Raw genomic sequence first — 13,816 nt, 5'->3', positions numbered from 1 at the left:
TGCAAACAGACAAGGTTTTATGTGGTTTTCTTTAGTGGAAACAAATATGAATAAAAACAGCTTTGGTTCTGATTGCACGAGATTAATGTAAGAAAAGTAATTCTCTGGTCAGCATATCATTTCTTTGTATCAACAATGAAATGAAGGTAGCATTTTACCAAGACAAACCTGTCGCATGAATAATTCCACAAAAAAAAGTGAGTTTCACACTTTTAGACCAACAGAGCTAATCTCTACCAAAAATCAGAACTCCCATCAAAATATAAAGGTTATAATTCACCCATATTTCTGATAATGAGTCATCAGTCCAAGCACGTTTGTGTTGACCCGAGTCTCTCTCTCTCACACTAGGTGTGAATTCCTACCTGTAAATCTTGTCATTTCCACAAAAAAACAGTCACTACAAAATATTTGAAAATATTCAAGTAGTGTTCTGGACCCATCAAATAAAACTGTATCATTCAGAAAATGTGTGAATATTATGTTTCCGGCTGAGACTTAGTTCATTAAATTCAGGTGAAGTACATATCGGTGAGTTCAAGCCTTCAAATTATTGTCATCCCTATCACCAATAATACCCATCCATTCTTTCGGCAAACATTTCCTCTCTTCTTCATGTGTATTTACAAGAAAAGAATTTCTATATTTTGAATTATTTTCTCCCCAGACAATTCCAACTGTCTTCATCAAAGTCTTCCATTTTGGATGGACTTCGGTGACTCAAGATGTAAATTTATTGACTGGAGAAAAAAAACATTTTTGCGAAAAACCTACCTTAAAGTCCGAACGTATCCAAAATTGTGTGAAAATGATTCATCCTATGAAATAATGATTTACTCATGGTGTACCCCTGACAGTGACCAATTAGAAAACATCAAAATGTGATATGTACATAAGACCAAAATACTAGTCTGCAATGCTGAACTGGAATTATTGTTCCTGGACCATTTTACTAGTCTGCAATGTTGAAAGGGTTATGATAGCAACAAAATAACGCTACATGCCTCATTTGTCTGAAATCCAACAATTCTGAAGTTACGCTGCAGATACCAAAGTGATGAAGATGGACAATCTGAATGCATAACTAAAAATAAAAATGATCTTGCATAATGCTAGAAATTAAAGCCATTTAAGGCCTAAATATAAAGCTGCATGCTAAATTCAGATAAAATCCAACAAACCTAAGTTAAGTTATACCACAGAAACAAAAGTCAGCAGGGTAGGCAATTAGGGGGCATAACTCCTGTAAATGATGTTGTGGAATGCTAAAATTCTAACTCATTCGGGGTCTCATGAAAATGTAACGCAATGTGGATGAAATTAAACCATTGTTTTGGTAAAGTTGAAGCTGTAGAAAGTTTGAAGGACAGGCAGCTATCAGTGGCCATAACTCTACTAAATGAGGACACAAAGATTTAACAATATGAAGTCGCACTACAAATTTGGATGAAATCCATCAAAGTATAGTAAAGTTATCTGCAGAAACCAAAACGTGAACATACAGACATGGACATGATTAATATAGGGCTCTACCAACATTATTTTCAGGAGTTCCTAATAACATGTTTAGTAATAGAGCAAATTTGTGGTAGATGAAATTAAACTTTATAGAAAATCCTGTACAATCTACTGCAAGTCACTGTGGTGCCAACTAGTATCCTTTTATCATTTGAAAATTAATTAAAGGGCTTCTTAGGTTAATATCTCCAAGTATAACATGGTACCAATCATTGCTATAATGACTTGAAAATTAATTAAAGGACTTCTTAGGTTAATATCTACAAGTATAACATGGTACCAATCATGACTATAATGACTTCAGAGAAAAGAGCACCAGTGTTTAAAGTATTTCCTGTTGAGTCTCTACTGTAATCTATTCAAATTTTACTTCTTACAGAATTCAGAATTTCTTCACCAAATAAAATAATGTTACATATCACCTGTAACAATCATCTGTCATCTGGTGTAGTATTTTGCTGTAGTAATGAATGTCTCTACATGAACCAACATTGTTCTTACTTCTGCAAAGGTTAATTTTGCAAGCAATGGCAGCTTAGTTGGTAGAGTGTTGGACTTGTAATCCAAGGGTTGCAGGTCTGGCTGACTGCCTCCATGTGTCCTTGGGAAAGGCACATAACTCCCATTTCTTTGGCATGATAATGTGTTAAAGGTGCCATTAAAATGAACAAAAATAAATTAAAGTTACTATTTATTGAAACTTTAGATTAAAGCAGAAATTGTAGACCTCTTAAGTGGTCTCACTGGTCAACTAATTTGGCTTGCAGTGAACATTCTGCATGGAGGCACCTGGTTTAAAATGTTCATATGAAAGAATCAATCTGAAACGACATTGATCAATGACCCTTTGCTAATGAAGAACATTAGACTATTAGTGAATTTGGGTCAACAGTGTTTATAGTTGGGGTTTACAATATACAATGGTAAATACCATTCAATCATACGTACATGGTCTCCATCATGCTGATATAGCCAAGGAGCTTTCTCTCCCACTCTAATGGGTCCCATTGACTCGATGCTAGATTGTCCTGCATTACCCTGCAGTAAAATAAAAAAATCATTTTATCACAAGGTGCGATACTGATACACTTATTTTTCAAATGTTTCTAAAACTAATTAATGCTTCAATTTGTTTCTAAAACTAATTCTTGCTTTCAAATACCATATGAGCTGAAACAACAGTAATTCACTGTATAATGGTGAGAACCTTTTCCTAGTGCTTGAGTGGAAGCAATGTTTTGCAAATCCATTTGAACTTTAACCTTGATGTACTTATCATATATGATTCTGGGGTATATTTTCAGCTTTCACTTCATTTTGGTGAATGAAACATGTAACAGGGTGATTAATGTTTCAAGTATGTTAAACAAATCTTTCTTTCTTGTATATTAAGAACCTGAAATAGTGACAAGTCTAGCTGTTTATGTCCATCCTTTAAAATCTTTTGCAAACAACATGAATTAATCCTTCAATCATAACGGACACTTTTCCAATTAGTACATATTTTCCATCAATCCCGGCCCTACTTTGATGTTGTTGTTGTGGGGTTTAACGCCATTTTTCAGCACATAATAGACTATGCATGGCAGCCAGTATTATTGGTGGAGGAAGAACCTGGGAAAACCCCGGGAAGAACCATCGACCCACGAGAAGCTACTGGCAAGCTTTCTCACATACCCACATTGGCCGAATCGCCCTACTTTGAAGAGGCTGCAATAAAATATCTCTAGTAAAAAATAACTAGAGTTGCAGTTATACTAGTTGTGACCATTATAATACCAATGGCTTGGAGGGCTGAAGTGATAGTACCAATGTACACACATTCAGACGGAAGAAGACAATTCGAGAAATATGACTAATCATGTTCCATTTTGGTATTGTAAACAGAGATAGGACTAATCACGTCCATTTTCCAGTTGTAAAAATACTGAGATAGGACTAATCACGGTCCATTTTCCTATTGTAAACATACAGATAGGACTAATCATGGTCCATTTTCCAACTGTAAACTTACAGATAGGACTAATCATGGTCCATCTTGCTATTGTAAACATACAGATAGGACTAATCATGGTCCATTTTCCTATTGTAAAAATACAAATAGCACTGAAATAGATTGGACACTATTCCATGAAATAGAACGGACACTATTCCATGAAATAGAATGAACACTATTCCACGAAATAGAATGGACACTATTCCATAAAACAGAATGGAGACTATTCCATGAAATAGAATGAACACTATTCCAAGAAAAAGAATAGACTACATTTCATCTAATTTAATGGACACTACGCTTCATGAAACAGAATGGACACTACATTTCATGAAACTGAAAGGACACTACATTTCATGAAACAGAATGGACACTGTTCCATGGAATAGAATGGATATTATTTCATGAAATAGAATGGACACTATTCCATGAAATCGAATGGACACTAATTCATGCAATAGAATGGACACTATTTCATGAAATAGAACAGACACTATTTCATGAAATGTGTGTGTGTGTGTGTGTGATTTGGATTTTTAATGTAGTTTTAACAATTTTTCAGTCATATTGCTACGATGTCTACAGTGTGACAGTTTATAGTGACGTCAAGCACTGGAGCATCATGCTGCAGACATGTAGCATGATGTCCCACCCAGTCACATTATCCTGACACCATGCCGAGCAAGGCTGCTGTTAGTACCATTTTTGTAAGTCTTTGGTAGGACTTGGCCAGGGATCGAACCCACAACCTCCCACATCTGAGGTGGATGCTCTAACCACTAGGCCAAACAGAACAGTTATTTCATGAAATGGACACTATATTACATGAAATAGAATGGACACTATATTACATGAAATAGAATGGACACTATATTTCATAAAATAGAATGGAAACTATTCCATGAAAAAGAATGGACACTACATTTCATGCAATTGAATGGACACTACATTTCATGAAACAGAATGGACACTACATTTCATGAAAATAAATGGACACTACATTCATAAAAAAAATGGACACTATTACATAAAACAGAATGGACACTATTCCATGAAATAGAATGCAAACTATTTCACGAATAGAATGGGCACTATTTCATAGCCATATCTGGATTAAGATCCCTTCAAGTCCCCCAAATACAAACAACAACAACAAAAAAAAAAACAATGGATGAAATAAGTATCACCCCAAAATAGTTTTGGGGTCTTTCCAGCTTCCTCAGTGAAAATTCTGGATAAAGTAGGAATGAATTGTTCAAAAAGGTGGGAAATGGTTGACATACAATTTAAGCTTGCATAATGGTCACCTTCCTTAATCAAAGACCTCTCATATCCAGCCAGGGTCTGATGTTCCTTTTGCTTAATTCTATCTACATTTTTCACCTGACTTATTAGTCTAATTTTCTATCCAAATGATGACTGCTTTAAAGAAGAAACAATGAAAAAAGATCAGAAATGAATATGCCATCTTCTTTTCAAACATGGCCCCCCAACAGTCAAAGTGCTTAGCAAATATGTACACTCTCAGTAGAAGAGAACACCATAAGCTGTGTAAGAACAACTAATTACACTGGAAAGAAAGAATAAATAGGTAAAAAATTCTTTAGGTTATGATTTGTCATAAAACAAATAGTTTATAAGAAACCAAAGACATAAGAGTATGGTGAACACCACATTATATTCCACCCCATTTTATAGTCCTCCATGTAGGTACTGATAGGGCACGGTAGGCTGGACCCAATAGGACTCAGTGACCTGGACCTCTGGGCAAGGCATGTGGTCTTGAACTACAGTTATTGTGCAGAAACCATTATTTTATTTGATATTAGACTTTATCATGACCTCTGGCTTTTAGATCCAAAATCTACAGGTTTCTGTATTACACTGAGTGCAAGCCATTTACAAAGTTTTGTCAAGGAACGTACTCTAGCATAAAAGGTATTCTACAAAACCCCTTTATCTTTACACCACAATGCCTTTGACCTTTGACCTTTTAACCACCAAATCAGTAGACCTCTTCCATACCTTAAGTGCAAGACTTCCACAAACTTTGCTCAAGGCATAAGGTCTAGAACTAAAGTTATTGTGCAGAAAGAATTGTCTTCTTTCAGTCAGTGACCTTGCCCTTTGACCCCAAAATGAATAAACTCCATTCTTACCCAACAAATCATCCACAAATTTGGGTGACAGTATTTGGTTGCTAACTGAAGTTTTTGTGCAAAACCATTTTTCTTCTTTTGGTTATAATGACTATGACTAATCATTCCAAATGCAAGCTATCCAAAATGTTTGGTCCAGTTCCACGATTTAGAACCAATGTTAATGTACAAAAACTATTTTTCTCCTTCAGTCAGTTACCTTGACCTTTGACCTTTTCCACCCAATATCAATAAGGTTCTTCCTTACCTGAAGCGCAGGTCATCCGCTAAGTTGGGTCACAATAGATAGTGGAGAATTCAAGTCACTGTGCAGAAACATTTTTCTTCTTTCAGTCAAAGTGACCTTTGCTTCCCAAATTAATAGTATTCTTCCTTACCCCTAGTGCAAGTTTTTACAAAGTTTGGTCACTGTAGATGGTCGACAAGTCAGAGTATTGTGTGGAAACAAAACATGGATATTAAAAGAATGTTCTGCCTTAAGGCAGGAATATAAAAACTAAAACTTCATTTAATAAAAGTAGGAAAGACCAAGGGGATTGCAAAAAAAAAAAGAGGAAAATGTAGGATGATTCGAAAAACTCCCGAATCTTACAACCAACGAAGTATCAACTATACAAGGGAGTGTCTCAGCACATAAGCTTGACAACATTATTCCATGTAATCAAAGCAGATTAAAAACTAGTACTGAAAATTGATCAAAACTTTTCATATCTATACCTCTGAAGTTTCCATTACACTCTATCGACAGGTTCAATTACATTACATCAAAAGGTTCCATTACATAATATCAAAAGGTTTCTTTACCTTGGATCAAAAGGTTCAATTGCACCATATCAAAAGGTTTCTTTACCTTGGATCAAAAGCTTCCATTACACTGTATCAAAAGCTTCCATTTCACTGTATCAAATGGTTCCATTATATTGCATTAAATAATTCTGCCATAAGTCATGTTTATGATTATCCCAAAAATCTTCCTCACGTTACAGTATCTTTTGATAAAAGAGTATGTACAGCGGTTGCTGTACAATTGATGTTTTAACACAGTGGTGAATAAATCATGAAAAGTTTATTTAACATGTTCACCTCAAAAAGCAAAATTTGGATTAATTGAAAAGGTTTTGGAATAAAAGTCCTTACAAGATCTTTAATCTTTGTTGAATAAAACCAAAGAAAGTAGGTCAAAGCAAAACAAGAGTTCAGTTGTGCAATACACCTTTATCCCAAGCTTCACCAATATTGCAGGTAATGGTCTAAATAGGTGCATTGAAATAAGGCTTTTGACACAAAAATTGGCATACAAAATCACACACAGATACAAAATACTGGTGGACATGAAAATCCATATAAATCCCACTGCTAAAGCATATATATATAAAGAATAACTTGTACCTCCCTCACTATATAAAATCCATAAAAGTCCAATCTACTCTCTCTCTCTCTCTCTCTCTCTCTCTCTCTCTCTCTCTCTCTATATATATATATATATATATATATATATATATATATATATATATATATATATATAACTACCTACCTACACTAATTTTTAAAACAGTGCACGAGGAAACACACATATTTGTTTTACCAAATAGACCTGATCTTGTTTATAACTTAGAATGTTCTGAAAATGGACTAAAGACCCTAATCCTGGTCCTCTGATTGTGTCTTAGATTTCTATATTAAGGTTGTTTACATCAGAATTATTTATACCTTATCTTAACAATCTGAAGTGGAATCAGCCTTGTAGTTGTGTTCAGTTTTAATTTGCAAGGATGTGTTTATTTAAATTATTCATTGGAATTGCAAAGTGATTGTTAATGCTTTCAGACTAAATCACTATTTTGGGATAATTGTGAATTCAATTAGAGACAATTTGGATTATATCATTGTGATACATCATGACTGTTCATACATTATCATTATTCCAGGACACTGGTACATAAGCACATTCAAGATTGGAATCCAATTGGAATACTCTATACTTCTGGACATGTGATAGAACTTTTAGTACTATTTGGGATTTAATTCACAATACTTTCAGTTCTTTTAAATTTTTACTTTGTATTTTAGAGAAATAAATTATTTGTTGAATTTTACCAAGCTTATTGGTTTTCGCTCTTTTCTGTTACTTAGTTTAAGACCATATAGTTGTAACAATGTATACAGCATAACTTACGCTTTCCTCTCTTCATAAAATCCATATATTGCAGCCAGGCAGACTGCCACAAGATTTGGTAGGACTCTTGGATGAGGACATGCACTTGCTGGACCATGCATGCTGAAAAAAAAAAAACAGATCAATAAATAGCTTGAAATAAATAGACAAGTGAATAAATCTATGAATAAGAAGTTTTTATTAATAGTGAAAATAAGTAATTTGTATTAATAGTGAAAATAAGCAGGGCCCAAGACCTTGCATGATGTTGCAAGCTTTTCAATAAAAGCCGCCATATTAAGCCGAGTCTCTGAAAAATGTAAACCTACCTTACAGTTTAAAAACTGTAAGGTAAATGTGTATATCTAGCATTTTTTTTTTTTACAACAGTGATACTAAGAGATGTAAACAGAGCAAAACGAAAATAGTGGTACTGCAAGTGCATGGAGTACATTAACAAGTATTATCTAGTGTTATGCACTATTAGGGAAAGGAACAAAGAAAACAAGACCCAAGTAGGCCTAAGACCAGTTGCCTGACTGACATTGGCCTAACAGCCAAATGCTTTTATAGTCAGCCATGATATCCGAGTATGGATAATACTATTGACAACGGCATGTTATGAACACAATGTTTCAAGCTTTCTCTAGTATCTACATCCGAATCTGGGGCCCCAAGTGGCCAAGTGGTCTAAAGCGCTCTTCATTACGGATCACTGCCATCTCACCTCTGTCTGGGTTCGAATCTAGGATTCAGCCAATGTGGGTATGTGGGAAAGCTTGCCAGTAGCTTCTCGTGGGTCGGTGGTTCTTCCCTGGGTTTTCCCGGGTTCTTCCTCCACCATTAATACTGGCTGCCATGCATAGCCTATCGTGTGCTGAAAAATGGTGTTAAACCCCACAACAACAACAACATCTGAATCTGATGGAACATCAGCACCATTTGTCCAATACTACAATGCCAGGATCCTACTGTGTCAAAGTTGCTCAAATTCTGTTCTGTATTGTTATTATAGATGAAGTTGGTCACATTTTTTCTACTTATTGTCAGTCATATTTGATGGTTCAATGACATCCTTTGAATAAATCTGAAATCATTTAAGTATAAACATTTTCTATAAATTTGGTCAGTTCTGTTCAGTAGTTAATTAGATGACATTTTTAGCAACAGTGACCATATTTGACCAGTGACTGTTATCTTATGCAACAGCTTGAAAGGGGTTCATACAGGATGTTTTTTGGTTAAATGTAATCAAATTCTATTCAATGGTTTTGGAGACAAAGTCATTATTTTTAGTAACACCATATTTGAAGGCAGGCTTGCAAAATGTTTACAAATATTAAAGGTCTTAATACCATGAGGCGTTGTGTCAAATTTTAGCCAAAACTGTTCAGCGATTTAGGGAAAGAAGTTGTTTTAAGGTTTCCCTATATTTAGTAATGGCATCCATATTTGAAGGTGGATAGGTTATCTTTTGTACAAACCTAAAAGACCCCTATACAAGCATGCTCAGTGCCAAGTTTGTTTATAATTGGTCTGGCAGTTTTTGTGAGGTAATAGACAATAACAATTGCTGATGAATGCCAAATTATGTACTATGGACAAAAGGCCATACCATAAGTTCAAATGTCCTTACCACCAGGTGAATTAAAGAAGCAGTGTTCATAAAGTTCCATGTAAATTATTTACCTAATCACAGGACTTGTTCACTATCAAACAAGAGACCACATATCTATCCAGCCCACCTTTTATTTAATCAGGTAAAATAAACTTTAACACTTAAGTTAGTCTAGGTTATGGACAGATATATTGCAACCTTTTATTTAATCAGGTAAAAAAAACTTTAACACTTAAGTTAATCTAGGTTATGGACAGATATATTGCCTACCTTTTACTTAATCATGTAAAAAGAAAACTTTAACACTTAAGTTAATCTAGGTTATGGACAGATATATTCTCACACTGATGTTCACACAGACAATAATGCTAGTCTGTGCAATTGATACAGCAGACTTGCCAACCCTAACAAGACCTTCTCAGTAAGGTAGTAGATTTGTTCCCTCAGCTGAACCTGTTTTCAGTAAAGTGTAACAAAATATTGTCTGCGGCTACCATCAAGTTGGAAAACATGCACTGAAAAGTCCAGAAGTGTGATTCAGAACTGATGCAGTGATGGTAAACATCACATTCAACTCAAACGTTTGTAAAGTTTACATGAATCTTAATTACCTCCAATACAGTTTCACAAACTGCAGTTCCAAACGCTACAGAACTGAAAGGTATCTCTCAACTTTATGTAATCCTTAATAAAAATTAAATCTCTTCAACTTTCCCACCATGTGACATACTCAAATGAACACATAATGTCCACTAAATGTCACTGTACCTTCCTGCTTTTTTGCCAAGAATCTAAATATTTCATTTCATTAGTCTGTACTATTAAAACTTTTCAAGAGGCTTATTGTCTGTTTCTACTTGACCTAACGCTTGCTGAACACCATTTGTATAATAAAATGACACACAATAAGCGTAAGCTTCATAATGCAAACATTTTTATCACAAAATATACGCAGTGTCAAGTGTCTCAATCCCTGACTGATTCCTCTAAATCTAATATGAAACTCTGATCCGAATCAAACACAGACATGTTATTACCTGGATTTTATTGCAAATAATTGTATTTTGCAATTTTTCCTTTTACTCCATAAGTCCATACTTTACGCATCATTTCCATAAGACTTACAGCAAAACCATAAGGGTTGGCAGGTCTGAATAAAAAATTCCCATGGACTATGTTCTTTATTAGAAAATATTCATTAAGAATATTCAGGGGTAGAAAAACTTTTAAAATCCATGGTTGTCTCTGGGCAAACAGATTTGAAAAACTGCTTGCCCATATATTTTTCTTGTTGCCCCACAAACTGCTGCTGTCATAAATGTTGACACACTCGTTTGAGTCTGTCTGAGAGGTACAGAAGTTTGATTTTTAAAATCAATAAATTTCCTTGTTTGACAGTGTTTTGGAGTCCAATAAAACAGCCCCTGAATCTGTAATGTTATCAATGTGTCTCCACCAATCAATACAAATACAGGTTTGGGAACTGATTTATCAAACTAGGCATTTTGTTGTTGGTCAGTTTTCTAGTAGTTGCCTGTAAGCAATTTTGTGTTTACATTATTATGGTTCAAATGATCGCAAACCTGATACAGTATTATTATTCCTGTGTCTAAAGCGTCAAGTTCATGTAAACTTTCCACGTGGGATTTCTGCTTATCCAATACTCAACTAGCCAATATAGTACGCAAAAACAATATACTGATTTGACTTGGCTAAAATTAGCAACAACATGCTCTACAGCATTGACCAAAAGTGTACTGCAAAATTATAGGCATTCAGTTGGTCAAAGCAAAGATGTAAGATGAAGCATTCTAAAGTCTTGTTTCTTTATGGGTTCACCCCAAAGAGGCAAGTATTATAGAATGTGGTCCCCTAATCTGATAATGAACAGCCAACACATGTGAACTTCTTTCCTACTGAAACCACCCAACACTCTACTATACGGATATAATTCCCGCACCTGGCATTGCTACCCAAAAGGACAATTTATCTATCAAATGTTTGTTGGCAACAAAAAACAAAAAATGCCATCATAATTCCTAACATGATTGTATTTTACATGTTTCTGTGTTGTGTAACAGGGAATTTCAAATTGCAAATAAGTTGCCCAGCAATAATTTTTGGTTGCCCTGTACTACCAGGCAATGAATTTTTCTACCCCTGATTTTAACAAATATCGCCCACAAAACAGTAACAATCACTGCACAGGCTAGGAACAGTCAACTGCCACAATGCCTAAGATTTCCACATCATCATGTTCAATAATCCAGAGTACATATTTTCAAGAAAGCTTTCCTATTTCAACTGAATTCATACTTTAATCAGAGATACTGTGATACCCTCTGTCTATAAATGTGTCTCCTCCTAACATGACGAGTGTCTTTTACTTAATTCATTTACAAAAATGCTTAACTCATTCGGCCCCAATCCCATCTGTAGGCGTGATGAGGCTGTACCCTATTTCCAAGCTCTGCAGCATCATGGTCATTTAAGATACACCAAAGTGGGTGGTATTACAAAAAAGCAGACAGATGTAGCTCTACAATGATACCAAATAATCTGAAGTTCTACTTGCACTACAAAATACAATGGAAAAACCTAATTTTTTGGACCCGTTTTTTTATCACCCAAAATTTGATCATGGTCAGAATGCGATTTTGCCTGTCTGGACTTTAGACCTTTTGGCCTCAGATCTAAGGCAGACTGGTCTGAACTGCACACAGACAGGTGAACCTTTGCAAAAACTAGGATCAGGTGGGCATTTGGAACAAAGAGTGGTCTCCATACAAAAATGATGGGTCCATCTGTTGAAAGGCAAAATATTACAATGTATTCAGAAATAGCCCCCAAAATGTCTTTCCTACTCGCATTTCAGGTGAAAACAACAAAAACCTCCGGGGCCGAATGAGTTAAATAGCTTTCAGTATTTTGCATCTGTCATAAACTTGCAACCTAATCAACTGCCTCTTTCTTTTTCCACTTCATTTTAGCTCTCATACCCTTTAAACTGGACTCGATACTGTCATTCAGATATGTTTCTCTTATATTCACAAGAAACATACTCACCACATGATAGGAAACATTTTCACAAAAGTTTTATATACTAACAGATAACTCGCCTCCAGCCATCAATATAAACATATCATGCATAAACTAAATTCAAGCTAGAGTGATTATGGCAAAGAACTGTCACAAGAACATAGTATTATGAATACAAAGTGAAAATTTAAAAAGAACTTAACAGCATTGTTAATTAAATCACAAATAGTCTTAAACATGCTATCAAGTCCAAATGTAGAGTTCCAACTGAATTCCAGTTGTGTTCCAAATAAATCTGAATACTGAATGTGTTTATGTGCCTGTAATCTTGAATGTGCTAATGTTGCAATGGCCTAGAATGTGGCAATGTGTTACAGTTAACAGTCTTTTGATAATATTACAATAATGTAATCCAAAATGTTCTTGACTAAATACACTATAATTCCAAATTAATATTCTAGTCCAAGATTATTAAGCACATTGTAATTCCAGTGAATAATATTTTGAATAAATAAATTCACCCAAATAAAAACTGAACATAGCAATAAGACTGATTCTGCTTCAAATGCTATGGCAAGAATGAATAATCCTAACGTAAACAAGCTCATATACCCCTCCACTTGACCTAGGTCACAATTACTATTTTCTGGAAATATTCTGTCAACTTAATGGGAAATTTCCTATCTGGAACTTTCTAAGGTCAGAATCATGATTATCTTTAAGTCAAACTGTAGTAAACATGTTTACAATTACTAATGATCTGAACATTTAATCTATAGTCACAGTGAAATTTTAGCTACGTATTGTGTTGTTTACAACATAAAATGTCACTGGTCAGGTAAACCATTAACCTGAATTTAGAGAAAGGTCAAGTATAAAATACAGATATAAATAACACAGAATCATTGAGAAAAGCCAACAGACAATACAAATTAAATAAAGATAACAAGAGTAAGAGGACTTGTGTGCAATTCACTTTTTTAAATATCCCTCTTCTTCCACTGCATCCAACCCATACCCCATGATGGAGATGAATCTATAGAAAATATACACACATAATTCTCCTGAAATAATTCTAGCACATGCCTTGACAAATTTGAACCTAATCCCAGTAACAAAGTCTGGATCAGACAAAACAAGCAGAGACCTCAAAATCATTCAGTGTAGTCAGATAGTCAAGGCCGTTTTATGTGCATTATTGTTTATGCAAATGGTGGAGCAACAATAAGGTTTTTATGATGGCTACCATCCACGGTGGCCATAATGGATGTAAGATTGACTTCATTTTGATTTAGTATCAACTAAGAAGTCATCTGGAGAAAACAATATCA

At 34.8% G+C, this 13,816-nt stretch overlaps 1 protein-coding gene across 1 annotated transcript in view; it reads right to left on the bottom strand.

Annotated features, from left to right (window-relative positions):
- The window catches only part of LOC149785853 (C-Maf-inducing protein-like), a 137,050-nt gene that overhangs the window by 62,737 nt on the left and 60,497 nt on the right, over positions 1-13,816 (bottom strand). The window contains exons 7-8 of the mRNA XM_089931142.1: positions 7,850-7,951; positions 2,467-2,556 (exon numbers count right to left, since the gene is read on the bottom strand). Coding sequence (XP_089787268.1) covers positions 2,467-2,556; positions 7,850-7,951 — 192 coding nt within the window. The remainder of the gene's footprint in view (positions 1-2,466; positions 2,557-7,849; positions 7,952-13,816) is intronic.

Source organism: Sinohyriopsis cumingii, chromosome 13, assembly GCF_028554795.1.
Source record: "Sinohyriopsis cumingii isolate HCF-2022 chromosome 13, ASM2855479v2, whole genome shotgun sequence".
NCBI classification, from domain to species: domain Eukaryota; kingdom Metazoa; phylum Mollusca; class Bivalvia; order Unionida; family Unionidae; genus Sinohyriopsis; species Sinohyriopsis cumingii.
The sequence above is the reverse complement of the archived record's forward strand: the minus strand, read 5'-3'. Positions and strand labels throughout refer to the sequence as shown.